We start from the raw sequence: 12,412 nt of genomic DNA on the forward strand, positions 1-12,412 counted from the left end.
CGCTGCAGTCTTCAGCTGTCGGCCGGCTTGCTGATGTGGTACTGTCGATGAGGCAAGATGGAACTGGTGCCCCTTCACCTAAGGTTCCCATAGACCGTATCACAGATCTACTGCTCAATGACAGAAGATCTGAAGTGTTGGGTATTCCCCCGGAGGCACTGAATGATATACTATTCAGGCCCAGTGCTGACCCGTCCACGCACAAGTCAGCATGCCTGTCTCATAATCTGAGCGCAATGCTCAGCTCCATGGTCGAAGACAGCAAAGACTCAGTTGTACTCAAGGACTTCCTCAGGACCTTGTCTAGAGACCCCGATGGGGCCCTGTGTGCACTCAAAGCTCAGTGCGATGTGTTCAAGGACGGAAGGTTGATCGCCGCTGCAGAGGCGGCTGTGAAGCGAATGAGGACCGCAAATGCTGTAGTGGAGCCTATCACAGACCTGGGACCAGACGTTAGACTGCTGTGTCACTACCCTTCGTCAGTCAATATTGCGCAGGTTGAGGATATCCTCAGCGTATGGACCAACTTCTGGCGGAGCACACTGTCAGGCTTCAGCCACTTCAACCGAAGGCATAACGCTATTCAGTACACCAGCAGGAACCAGCTTCGTGAGTTGGATTCGGGCTCCCCGAGCCACGCATTCCACAGTGTCTTTGTTAACCTGCTCAACACCTCGGGACGCACATTTGCTGACGGTCTGGCGGGTAGAAGGCCAGACAGTTTGCTGGCTGTAAATGAGATCATGTTGGCCCGTGACAGCCTCAACCCCTCGGCCTATGGTCTGCTGCTCGCCAACAAATTGGGTCTCAGGCTGTCGGACATAAAGCATGGCAGTTTGGATGAGAGCAGCGACAAAGAAGAACTGGCAGTCACATCAGCTCACACCTCAAAGTCAGACGATCGAGGGGATGGTGTTCTATGTCAGAAGCGGCACCAGGCAAGTGGGGATCGTGCTTTGCCTCGCTGGAGATATCAGGAGCCCTCTGCTTACCATGGGCCTTTGCGAACAAGTGTTCAGGATGGGCAGGGGTTGCGTTGTCATCGACACCTGTTCCAGAAACCGAGCAGGTCGCAGGGGATGGACTCACACAGGACTGCTGGTTACCTGGGGCACAGTAAAACCCAACATTTTTCTTCAGATCGTCGATGATTGGAACGGGATCAGGAGACTTGTCCGAAGCAGAAGACAAGACTGCAGCAGCCATATGTACTTTTGGTCTCTTGCTCTTTAGACGCTTTATGAGCTGAGAACCCCTGGAGCTTAACCGAATGCTTTTGATCTGTTCTGAAGAATGAGTTAAGGTTCCCATGCCACCTTTTCTGAGGGCTCTGTGTCCTTTGTTCACCTGAGGTGCACTGGGCTTAAGCATCTTGCTCTCGGTTTCAGCTTTTGGAGAGCAATTGTGGACCATGACATCTGCAGCTAGGGCAGCATATCTGTCCAGGGGGTTCCCGTTGGTCGTGCAGCGGACAAGCAACCGATCTCTATTGATCATCACGTCGGGTGTCAAGACGTTATCGAATGTGAGCCTCATGGATCTTTTGTTGCTCTGGCCCAAAGCGTCCTTATCTAACATGGGGCTGATGGGCCTGCTCTGGTCCAAAGTTGCTCGACCTGGCAGATTCCAGAGGACCTCCAGGCTGAGCTCACTTATCTCGTGGAGTGGCACCCAGGTCCACACTGACACCCTCTCAAAGGGATCTTGGATGTGTAGCAGTATATCATATGGGATTTGTTCTTGAACCAAGGTTTTCAGGAAATTGTTGATACGATCAATTGGCTCAACGTTGTTCGCAAAGCACTTCTTGTGATTTCGCGAGGTGTTGTAGCGCACAAATCGGAGACCCTTGTTGGTCATCATCACTCCTATGAATTGTTGCTGGAACATAATAGGACCTTCGCCCAGCTGCTGCAGAATATTAGCTTCTAGTGTCTCCTGAGGCAGCTCAGTTTCTTGCTGCTCCCGTTGCCTCTGTTGCTGAGCCATAACTAGTCCCCAATGATCCTACTCAGCACTAGGCTCAACCGGTCCAGGTTGTCACTAAAGAGCTGGTGCGTTTCCAGCTTGTTATCAATGTTGAGCATGCGCAAAGATTCGGCGAGCTCCTGTGTGTGATCGAGGTGCTGTACTTTGTAAATAGGTACAGTCCAGCCAGATGAGCCTGGCACGACCCACCTGTGGGTATTGTCCAGTTCTTCAACCCTGTGAGCTGGGACGCTGACGTTTCTGCAGCAAATCTCATTGAGTGCATGAAACCAAAAGTCATGTAGCTGGAAAAACTCCCCGCACGCTGGGCATTTTGCCTCCTTGCGGAGCCCTCTGGTTGGCCTTGGATCCAGGCCCCCTTCGTGGAGGCTCGAGCTCGCCTCATCCAGGACTATCCTCGGGAGATCGAAAGAAGCAGTAGTCCCTTCACTTTCAGTAGCCTTCAGTCGCATGAGGCCAAAAATGCGGCCTGTCTCCATATAGAGGAACCTCCATTCACCATCTAGCTCTGAGGTGGATGACTCTTTTGCACTGTGAGAACCCTGCGCCAAGTTCATACTCTCAAGCACCTCAACACAATCATTGGCCTCTCTCAGCATCTTCTCTTTGTTGGCCACCAAGTCCATCAGTTCCTTACAGCGAGCTCGCCTGGTGATCTGAGACCTGACTCTAGTCGAAGAGAGACCCGCATCTGCCAACAGATTCTCGTAGTGTTTGTTCACTATATCCGAGATCTTGGAAACATACAGAGGACACTGCGGGGAAGCCGTCAGGGACTCGGACTCTGTGCTTCTCGACATGGTCCCAAACAGCGATTATGAGTTCCGCCCTAGCGTGGAACTTACTCTCTGTCCTCAAGTATATCTCATGGTTAAGTATCATTTTGTGGTGCACCCCACTGGGGTTGTTAAGCAGCCAGGTGGCCAGTTGCACAAACTCAGGGTTCTTGAAATTGTAGTTCATCAGCACCTTATCCTGGTATGAGGAATTTGAACTCTTGTATTTTTTGATGAATGCCTGGCCAACCTCACCACTGTACTGGGTCCAGTACTTGGGTGAACTACGATCCACAATGTCGATGAACCACGTTTCTGTCAAGTAGAGGAGACACAGTTTCTCTTGTGATGTGAGCATGCCACATCTTTCCTGGGCTAGCTTGCAGCAGAGCCTGTTGAGGTGAACATGGAGCTCGACCAGGTGTGCCACCCTGTTCAGGGCATTTGGCAGCTCGAGCTCTGCATTCTTAACTTTCTGTGAATTGATGGCCATTGATGGGAAAAGCTGGTGACTCTGGCTGCCACACAAATTGACTGAGGAGAAGAAGAAAGGCGTGTGGAACTCAGCATTGTCCATCTTCATTTTCAGCACCACTGCAGCAGGGTTGGCCACGCCGTATATGTAACACGTGAGATTTTCATTGCTGACCGTGAACGCTTTTGCCGATGTAACTGCCCGGCCCTGAGCCAAGGAAATGGTCTCTAATGTGCTCCTGAAGTAAGGCTGCAGTGAGCGCTTAGCGTTGGACGTGTAGTTGGCGCTTTTGCTCACAGCGGTCGTGAACTCAATGCAGGTGTTCTTGTAGCCATGCTGCGAGCATAGCCTCTTCTTGTCTGAGACAAAGCTGAGCCTAGATTTTTTCTGTGTTTTGGTGGTGTTGGACTGCACCTCGGCATACTTGCGCAGGGACCTGGAGAACACTTGAGAGTGGAACTTCTGGTTGCCCACTGTGTTTACATGCAGCACGTGGAGCAGCACGTCGCCATCCAGGCGCACCACACAGCTACCCTTTTCCCTCAGCAGCGCATTAGGACTTTCCGGTCTATCTAATTGGGTGCAACCCGCCTGTCCAGCCCCTGTAAGGTTCGGGACTGAAAAGCCAATGTAAAGCCTGTCTGTGCATTTCCGAATCCATGCACCAAAGGGCAGCGAGCCAGCAGAGTCTTGAAATCCGTGACTCATACAGCCTGCTTTTGGACCTTGTAAGCGGACCTCCTGATAACAAGATTGGACACCAGCGAGTCCGTGAAGCCCATTGCTTGCAGACCTTGTGCTGACCCCAGTTTTTGTGTTCATGGCCATGAAGAAAAAGTGCCGATTTGAGCTCCAGGGGGCACAGCGCAAGCACAGGTTCAGGCCTGGAGAAGAATTCCTCCAGATTGAACAGCAACAACGTTAAGTGCCCTGCATATACCAGGGCCAAATGGGTCCACAGCAGTTCCACAGCAATCTTACAAGTGGGCGAGACGTCCGGTGAGCGTAAGACATGTCCCCACTCAGGGGGCAAATGGGCCGGGAGGTTTGCAGCAAGGTACTCAAGGACTCTGATTTTGAACGATGCAGTGCCGTTCAAGTGTGTCAACCGCAAATCTGTGGCCAGGGCCTCTGCATTCTCCCTGGCTGTCTTGTGTTTTGCTTTGAGTAAACAGAGACGACAGTAGGTGGGCACCAGCTTTTCCAGGAACTCCAATGGTGCAGGACCAGACGGCTGCAGGTTTGCAAAACCCCCATGCAGCCGCTCGTCGAACTCTATGTAGGCCAAGCACTGTGGTGACCACACTGCCCTTCCAGCAAGCAGAAGCCTGAAGTCGGCCAGGCAGTCTATTAATTGCCTTGAGGAAAGTATGTCACCCTCAAGTGGGACACGCCGAGCAGTGGCCCCTGCTGCAATCTCATCAACCAGGTAGCCTAGGAACACAAAGTAGTTCCTTATGCACACGTGTGTTCCCGAGCAGATGGAGAACCGAACCCCCGGGCGATTCTTTGTAGCCTCGGCCATCCTTGCATGTTACGGAAGGTTACCTGAGAGGGAGAATGATGGAAGTTTGTGTGTCAAACCACAGGCAAAGAGGCCAAGGACATATGAGGAGTGTGATGAAATCAGGTTTGAGATTAAAGATATACCAATGGCACTCGTTGCTGAGTATGAGCACCTGTATATCAAACTCAGGGCTAAGCTGCTCGACCTGCAAAATCTGGTGAAAGCCAAGGTGCTGATGATCACCTCAGAGGCCAAGTCCTATGCGTTTATGAACATCTATGGCCTATGTTCCCTAGGGATATCTAGTCAGCCGTTCAACACTGGTGTGGAACCTCTCACATGTAAATTCAGTGGTGCTACAGAGAATATCGTTACGGTGTTCGGGGAGCTTAACCCTATCCTGGGCGCTCGTTCAGCCCAGTCTGCACAAGGACAGATACAGCTCACATGCTGTAGCGAGTCTGATTACCAGAGAAGTGTCGAGGAGTCCATGAGGCTCCACTCTGTGGCTGGCCAAAGGTACCCGAGAGTGAGCAGGGTTGATTTGGGCCACAGCTTGGGTAGCATGGAGAACCGCTTCGTACTCAATGTAAGAGAGGACTTGCATGCTATGGGTCGTGCCTACGGGCAGCTGGTGGCTCTGGTCGAACTGCTGCACATCAACCAACTGCTATTTCTGCATGGTTGAGACTGTAGTGATAGAGCGCAGGGTTTGTTCGTGTAACAAATGTGTGTCTTTATTATCGTTTGATATGACAAAAAAGTTCAAGATAAACACTGGTTGATTTGGGGCACAAAACAACTAAATGTTCTACTAATCTAAGCATCTAGGTTCATTCTTCTAGCTGGTACAGACAATATGGCGAACTGTGGAGGTTTACTTTCTTCCTATGCAGAAGAGGTAGAGCAGCTTCCGCTGAACAGCATTGAGGTGTATGTTGAGGTGAGAGACCATGTGGCGACAGTGAGCTCCTTTCTGCAGTATGAGAAGAACCATGAGGAGAGCCCCATAGAGGCCGTCTTTGTCTTCCCTCTTCTTGGCAATGCTGCCGTCTGTCATTTCAGTGCAAAGATGGGACAGTCAGAGGTTGTGGCCGAGGTGAAGGAGAAACAGGGGGCTCGGGAGGACTATGATGACGAACTTAGCTCAGGCCAGCAGGCCTTCCTATTGGAGGAGAGCGAGCAGAGCCCCGACGTGTTCTCTTTGAGCGTGGGCAGTCTGCCTCCAGGGGAGAGTGCCTGTATCAGGCTGCAGTACGTCACCGAGCTGGCTCTGGGGGCTGACGGTGGGCTGAGGTTCTGTCTGCCTGCAGTGCTTAACCCCCGCTACCAACCTGAAGGTAGATGGGGAGGTCATCAGCCCCCGGTGGTGACCTCTGTCCCAGCTTTTCTAGCGCCCTACAGTCTGTCCTTTTCTGCCCGAGTGATTTCTCCTCGACCCGTCACTAAAGTTGAGTCAAACTGTTCCCTGGAACCTCTTCAGTACCTCAACAGGGAGCAAACCAAGGCCACGGTCAGCCTGGCTGCAGGACATAAGTTTGACCGAGACGTGGAGCTGTTGATTTATTATCAAGACGCCCACCGGCCCACTGCTGTAGTGGAGGCGGGACGGGAGTCTGTCGAAGCTGGCTCTCTGATGGGCGACCCGGTGGTCATGCTGAGCTTGTACCCAGAGTTCCCTAAAGCTGTGATGTCGTCAGTGACTACATGCGGGGAGTTCCTCTTTCTAATGGATCGTTCTCTAAGCATGCATGGTCATACTCGCATCGGAAGTGCCAGGGATACTCTGCTGCTCATCCTTAAAAGTCTGCCCATGGGCTGCTACTTTAACATCTATGGTTTTGGGGGTCACTTTAATCACATCTTCCCCAAGAGCGTGGAGTATAAACAGGACACCATGGAGGAGGCTTTGAGGAAGGTGGAGAAGATGAAAGCTGATATGATGGGAGGAACACAAATCCTTCCGCCCCTCAGACATATATACGAGCAATCTTGCATTCCCGGTCACCCCAGACAACTCTTTGTCTTCACTCGCGGTGCGGTGCGGAACACCAAGGATGTCATCGAGCTAGTGAAGAAGAATGCCGGCTCTCACAGGTGCTTCACTTTTGGGATCGGGGAAGGGGCCAGCTCAGCTCTCATCAATGGGATGTCCAAGCAGGGAGGGGGTCATGCCCAGTTCATCACAGGAACCGAGAGGATGCAACCCAAAGTGATGCAGTCACTTGACTTTGCCCTGCAGCCGGCTGTGGTGGATATTTCCCTTGAGTGGAACCTGCCAGTGGGGGTGTATGTAACACCTCTGTCTCCACCCATCACAGCCCTTTTCCGGGGTCAGAGGTCACTGCTTTATGCCCAGCTCACTGGAGAGAGTTCAAGTGCCAGTGACGGCAGTGTGAAGGTGAGGTACAGGCTGGCTGACCAACTTTTTGGGTGCCAGCTCCACTTCAGTCTCAAACCAGCAAAGGGCGAGAGCGAACTGACAGCCCACAGGTTGGGGGCTCAGACCCTCATTCGTTCCCTGGAGCAGATAGGCGAGCGAGGGCAGGTGGATGAGGTCAAGAAGAAGGTGGTGGAACTCAGCATCGAATCAGGAGTGAGCAGTGCCTTCACCGCCTTCGTCCCTGTCAACAGAGGAAACTGTGAGATATTGCCAGGGGCATTTAAAAAAAAAAAACGAAACGAAGCTAGCAATCCCACTTTAAAAACGAATTAAAACTAAACTGTACTTGAAAACAAAGCCTCAAAACTAATAAAAATACAAGCCAATTGAAAAAATCCAAAACTATTATTACCTTGCTGGGGAGCAGCAAGCATCAAGAGCAACTCAATTGCGGTTTTGACGGAATGCATTATTATGAACAATGAACGAAATCAATCTTTGAAATAAATAAAACACCATTTCAACTCAGAAAGCTTTGTGTATCTTTATTGTCCTTTGATATAGTGTGCAAGATGACTTTAAGACAAACTAACTCATTTAGCATGAGTAGCCCAAGTAAGTTCTCATGACTTGGGTATTCATACCCAAGTGTTATGCAATGCTTATGTAACTGACCATTCAAGGGGCTGCTGTCTCTCTGGACCCGTATCCTCCCTGAGCGAGCAGCGGGGATAAAAGAAGTCTCATCCTGCAACACAGGCTTACCACAACCATTGTGTTTCCGGCACCATGTCGTGCTGGACAGCGTTTCGGCGGGTACAACCCTTTTTTAGACCCCTTTGTACTTCTGTGGCAGTGGGCAAGGACTTGTACTGTTTCCGGGCCCGATATGGAGGGGACCCCATTGTTGTGTATGTCTTAAACACACATACTTTGCAGTGGAAAGAGCTCCCAGGGACAACCAGAGGAGGAGGAGAAAGTCCCCCCATCCGATGGGACTTCACGGTTGTGTCGATAGACGATACTATATACCTCTGGGGAGGTCAAGAGGAGAATGATGAGCAAGAGAGTGCGTTTTGTGAGGTCCTTCATGCATATGATGTCGAAACCGAAAGATGGTTCAAACCTGAGGTTTCTGGGGCTGTTCCGGAGGGGAGGTACTACCACTCAGCCTGTGTTTTGGGGAAGGTCATGTATGTACATGGAGGATACATCCCAAATCGATCTGAGGCCACCAACGACATCCACACGTTGAACACTGACACAATGGTCTGGTCTTTAGTTAACACCGGAGGCACTCCAGTGCGTGCTACAGAATGTCACTCTGCCACCTTTATCGGGACAAAGATGTTTGTTTTTGCGGGAAGGTCAGACAATTACAGGGAGTACAATCCAAATCCCTTCCTTGCAATGGGGACGAATGACATGAGAGTTTTTGACACACAGACCAACTGCTGGAGCAGTTGGTGTTCTGCACAGCCTCTTCCAAAAGACCGCTGGAGTCATTCGGCCTTTGCCTACATTGGAGAGCTGTACATATTTGGTGGTGAGACCTTTAAAAGAGAATTCTGCGCCGATCGTTTTAGGAGAGAATTCCATGAAGATATGTGGAAATTCACTCCAAATACCTTCTCCTGGAAAAAGGTTTCTCCAAAGGGGATGGAGGGCCCATCTACTAATGGTGATTATGGGCTTCAGTCGATGAGCTCGCAGGTGGTGGGAGATCGTTTCTTTGCCGCAGATGAACCCGCGAGACCCGGTGCCTTGTTCGTCTTAGACTTAAATCCTAGTCTGTCTACTTTATGCAAGCTAGCAGTTATTCAACACGATCTAGAGCAGTCTGAACTCCCACATCAGATCAGGCGGGATTTGGCTGAAATGTATATAGACACTTAGACGGGAAGACAAGATCCCCCTAGACTGATATTGTCATATGAAGATGTGCCCTTAACAGATGGGATGCGTTATTGTGGACTATGAATGACATCGAGCTTTGAAACAAATAAAAAAAAACTTTTCAAGTAACACGGTTTTGTGTATCTTTATTGTGCTTTGATATAACAACAAGGTGAAGACCATTAGCAGAGCTGAAAATCATGTAATTTCCGTGCACCCTCTATTTACAAGTTCCCTTTTGGGTCTCCAGCTAAAAGGTTTGGGGGCCCCTGGTCTAATTTATGTGATTGACAGGAAAGATGATCTGAGCAGTAGAGTTTTGTCAGCAATCATTATGAAATGGACTGAAGAATGGATAGAGGAGGGGAATGGGAGGCGCATACATTGGCTCAGCCTATATATTCTACTGCTCAAAGCATGTAGGTTCATATTTCTAGCTGGTACAGACACTATGGCGAACTGTGGAGGTTTGCGTTCTTCCTGTAACGATCAGGTTCCTCTGAAAGGCATTGAGGTGGAGGTTGAGGTGAGGGATCATGTGGCGACAGTGAGCTCCGTTCTGCAGTATGAGAACCAGGAGGAGAGCCCCATAGAGGCCGTCTTTGTCTTCCCTCTTCCTGGCGATGCTGCCGTCTGTCATTTCAGTGCAAAGATTGGACAGTCAGAGGTTGTGGCCGTGGTGAAGGAGAAACAGAGGGCTCGGGATGAGTACAACCATGTACTGAGCTCAGGCCAGCAGGCCTTCCTATTGGAGGAGAGCGAGCAGAGCCCCGACGTGTTCTCTTTGAGCTTGGGCAGTCTGCCTCCAGGGGAGAGTGCCTGTATCAGGCTGCAGTACGTCACCGAGCTGGCTCTGGAGGCCGACGGTGGTCTCAGGTTCTGTCTGCCTGCAGTGCTTAACCCCCGCTACCAACCTCAAGGTAGATGGGAAGGTCATCGGCCTCCGGTGGTGACCTCTGTCCCAGCTTTTCTAGTGCCCTACAGTCTGTCCCTTTCTGCCCGACTGAGTTCTCCTCGACCCGTCACTAAAGTTGAGTCAAACTGTTCCCTGGAACCCCTTCGGTACCTCAACACGGAGCAAACCAATGCCACTGTCAGACTGGCTGCAGGACATAGGTTTGACAGAGACGTGGAGCTGTTGATTTATTATAAAGACGCCCACTGGCCCACTGCTGTAGTGGAGGCAGGGCGGGAGTCTGTCGAAGCTGGCTCTCTGATGGGCGACCCAGTGGTCATGCTGAGCTTGTACCCAGAGTTCCCCAAAGCTGTGATGTCGTCAGTGACTACATGCGGGGAGTTCCTCTTTCTAATGGATCGTTCTGGAAGCATGCGTGATCATACTCGAATCGAAAGTGCCAGGGATACTCTGCTGCTCATCCTTAAAAGTCTGCCCATGGGCTGCTACTTTAACATCTATGGTTTTGGGACTCACTTTAACCACATCTTCCCCAAGAGTGTGGAGTATAAACAGGACACCATGGAGGAGGCTTTGAAGAAGGTCGAGAAGATGAAAGCCGATATGGGAGGAACACAAATCCTTCCGCCCCTCAGACATATATACGAGCAATCTTGCATTCCCGGTCACCCCAGACAACTCTTTGTCTTCACTGACGGTGAGGTGAAGAACACCAAGGATGTCATCGAGCTAGTGAAGAAGAATGCCAGCTCTCACAGGTGCTTCACTTTTGGGATCGGGGAAGGGGCCAGCTCAGCTCTCATCAATGGGATGTCCAAGCAGGGAGGAGGTCATGCCCAGTTCATCACAGGAACCGAGAGGATGCAACCCAAAGTGATGCAGTCACTTGACTTTGCCCTGCAGCCTGTTGTGGTGGATATTTCCCTTGAGTGGAACCTGCCAGTGGGGGTGTCTGTAACACCTCTGTCTCCCCCCATCACATCCCTTTTCCGGGGTCAGAGGTCACTGCTTTATGCCCAGCTCACTGGAGAGAGTTCAAGTGCCAGTGACGGCAGTGTGAAGGTGAGGTACAGGCTGGCTGACCAACCTTTTGAGTGCCAGCTCCGCTTCAGTCTCAAACCAGCAAAGGGCGAGAGCGAACTGACAGTCCACAGGTTGGGGGCTCGGACCCTCATTCGTTCCCTGGAGCAGATAGGGGAGAGAGGGCAGGTGGATGAAGTCAAGAAGAAGGTGGTGGAACTCAGCATCGAATCAGGGGTGAGCAGTGCATTCACCGCCTTCATCGCTGTCAACAGAGGAAACTGGGAGATGGTGCAGGGACCACTGTTACGCAGAAACGTTCCGGTGCCGGGTAGGCATGCAGCTCCAAGGCGTGGCGGCTTTTCCTTTGGAGCAACTCAATCAGAGTTAAACGGACCATCGGGGACATTTACATTAGGGAGCAAGACCCCAGGCCAACCAGAGACCCCAGGCCAACCAGCAGGATCAACGTTATCTAGCCTTTTTTCTTTTTCCTTTGAATCAACACCATTTGGGGCCAAGCGCCATGGCCATCATGGCCATCATGGCCATCCAGCAGGATCATCGTTATTTTGCCTCAGAACACCAGAGTCTCCATTCGGGGGTGGCGGACAAACAGGGGGATCTCTATTCCGCGGACAACCAGGAGCAGCTCAGAACATGGAGTTAGACATGGGGATGGAGATCGACAGACCATCAGGGAACATGACCATCGGATCCAGTGAAGAAGGAAGAGGAGGATTCGAGAAGGCTCACAGTTATCCGTCGCCCAGAGTTAAATTGCTGTGGCTGATAGGACTTCAGAGAGCCTGTGGCTCTTGGATTGAAACACCAACACTGGAAGATGTGCTGGATAAGAGCGAGTACCAAATTGAAAACTCAAGGCCTGCACAGGTGGACGACGAAGTGTGGACCACTGTTTTGGCTTTGATCTGGCTCTATGGTACCAAGTTTGAAGCCCAGGAGGAGTGGCAGCCTTTGGCTACGAAGGCGATAGCCTGGCTCCATGCTCAAAATGGCTCAAAGCCGCTGGAGTGCTTTGCGGCTGGACTTGACTTCCTCGAACTCAGGCGGCTGAAAGATGCCAAAGGGCTTTGCCAGCTAGCTATACGCCTGTGTGTTTAGTGCTGCACAAGAAGAAGGCCCTGGATTAAAAAAAAAAAAAAAACTTTATTCTTAGTTTATTCTTTTCAAATAGTTTATTAGGTCAACTTTGGTGCTTTTAGAAAGGGGAGAATTGATTGTTTTTGGAATGCATTATTATCAAATCAAGCTTTGAAATAAATAATACATTTCTTTTCAAATAACACAGTTTTGTGTATCTTTATTGTGCTTTGATATAACAACAAGGTGAAGACCATTAGCAGAGCTGAAAATCGTGTAATTTCCGTGCACCCTCTATTTACAAATTCAGGGGTGGGGCTGCTATTAGGGCCAGCCCACACATGCC

At 50.7% G+C, this 12,412-nt stretch overlaps 2 protein-coding genes across 2 annotated transcripts; both read left to right on the plus strand.

Annotated features, from left to right (window-relative positions):
- Positions 1 to 5,606: 5,606 nt before the first annotated feature.
- Positions 5,607 to 8,809, plus strand: LOC308290064 (von Willebrand factor A domain-containing protein 5A-like; the record flags this gene model as incomplete). Its single annotated transcript, XM_080731839.1, has 2 exons — positions 5,607 to 7,389; positions 8,775 to 8,809. The coding sequence occupies 2 exons, from the start codon at positions 5,607 to 5,609 to the stop codon at positions 8,807 to 8,809; spliced, it is 1,818 nt and encodes a 605-aa protein (XP_080587965.1).
- Positions 8,810 to 9,477: 668 nt separating this feature from the next.
- LOC308290075 (von Willebrand factor A domain-containing protein 5A-like) lies at positions 9,478 to 12,087 on the plus strand (the record flags this gene model as incomplete). Its single annotated transcript, XM_080731850.1, has 2 exons — positions 9,478 to 11,293; positions 11,609 to 12,087. The coding sequence occupies 2 exons, from the start codon at positions 9,478 to 9,480 to the stop codon at positions 12,085 to 12,087; spliced, it is 2,295 nt and encodes a 764-aa protein (XP_080587976.1).
- Between the last annotated feature and the right edge of the window lie 325 nt (positions 12,088 to 12,412).

Source organism: Nannobrachium achirus (assembly GCF_963921795.1).
Source record: "Nannobrachium achirus genome assembly, chromosome: 1".
NCBI classification, from domain to species: Eukaryota; Metazoa; Chordata; class Actinopteri; order Myctophiformes; family Myctophidae; genus Nannobrachium; species Nannobrachium achirus.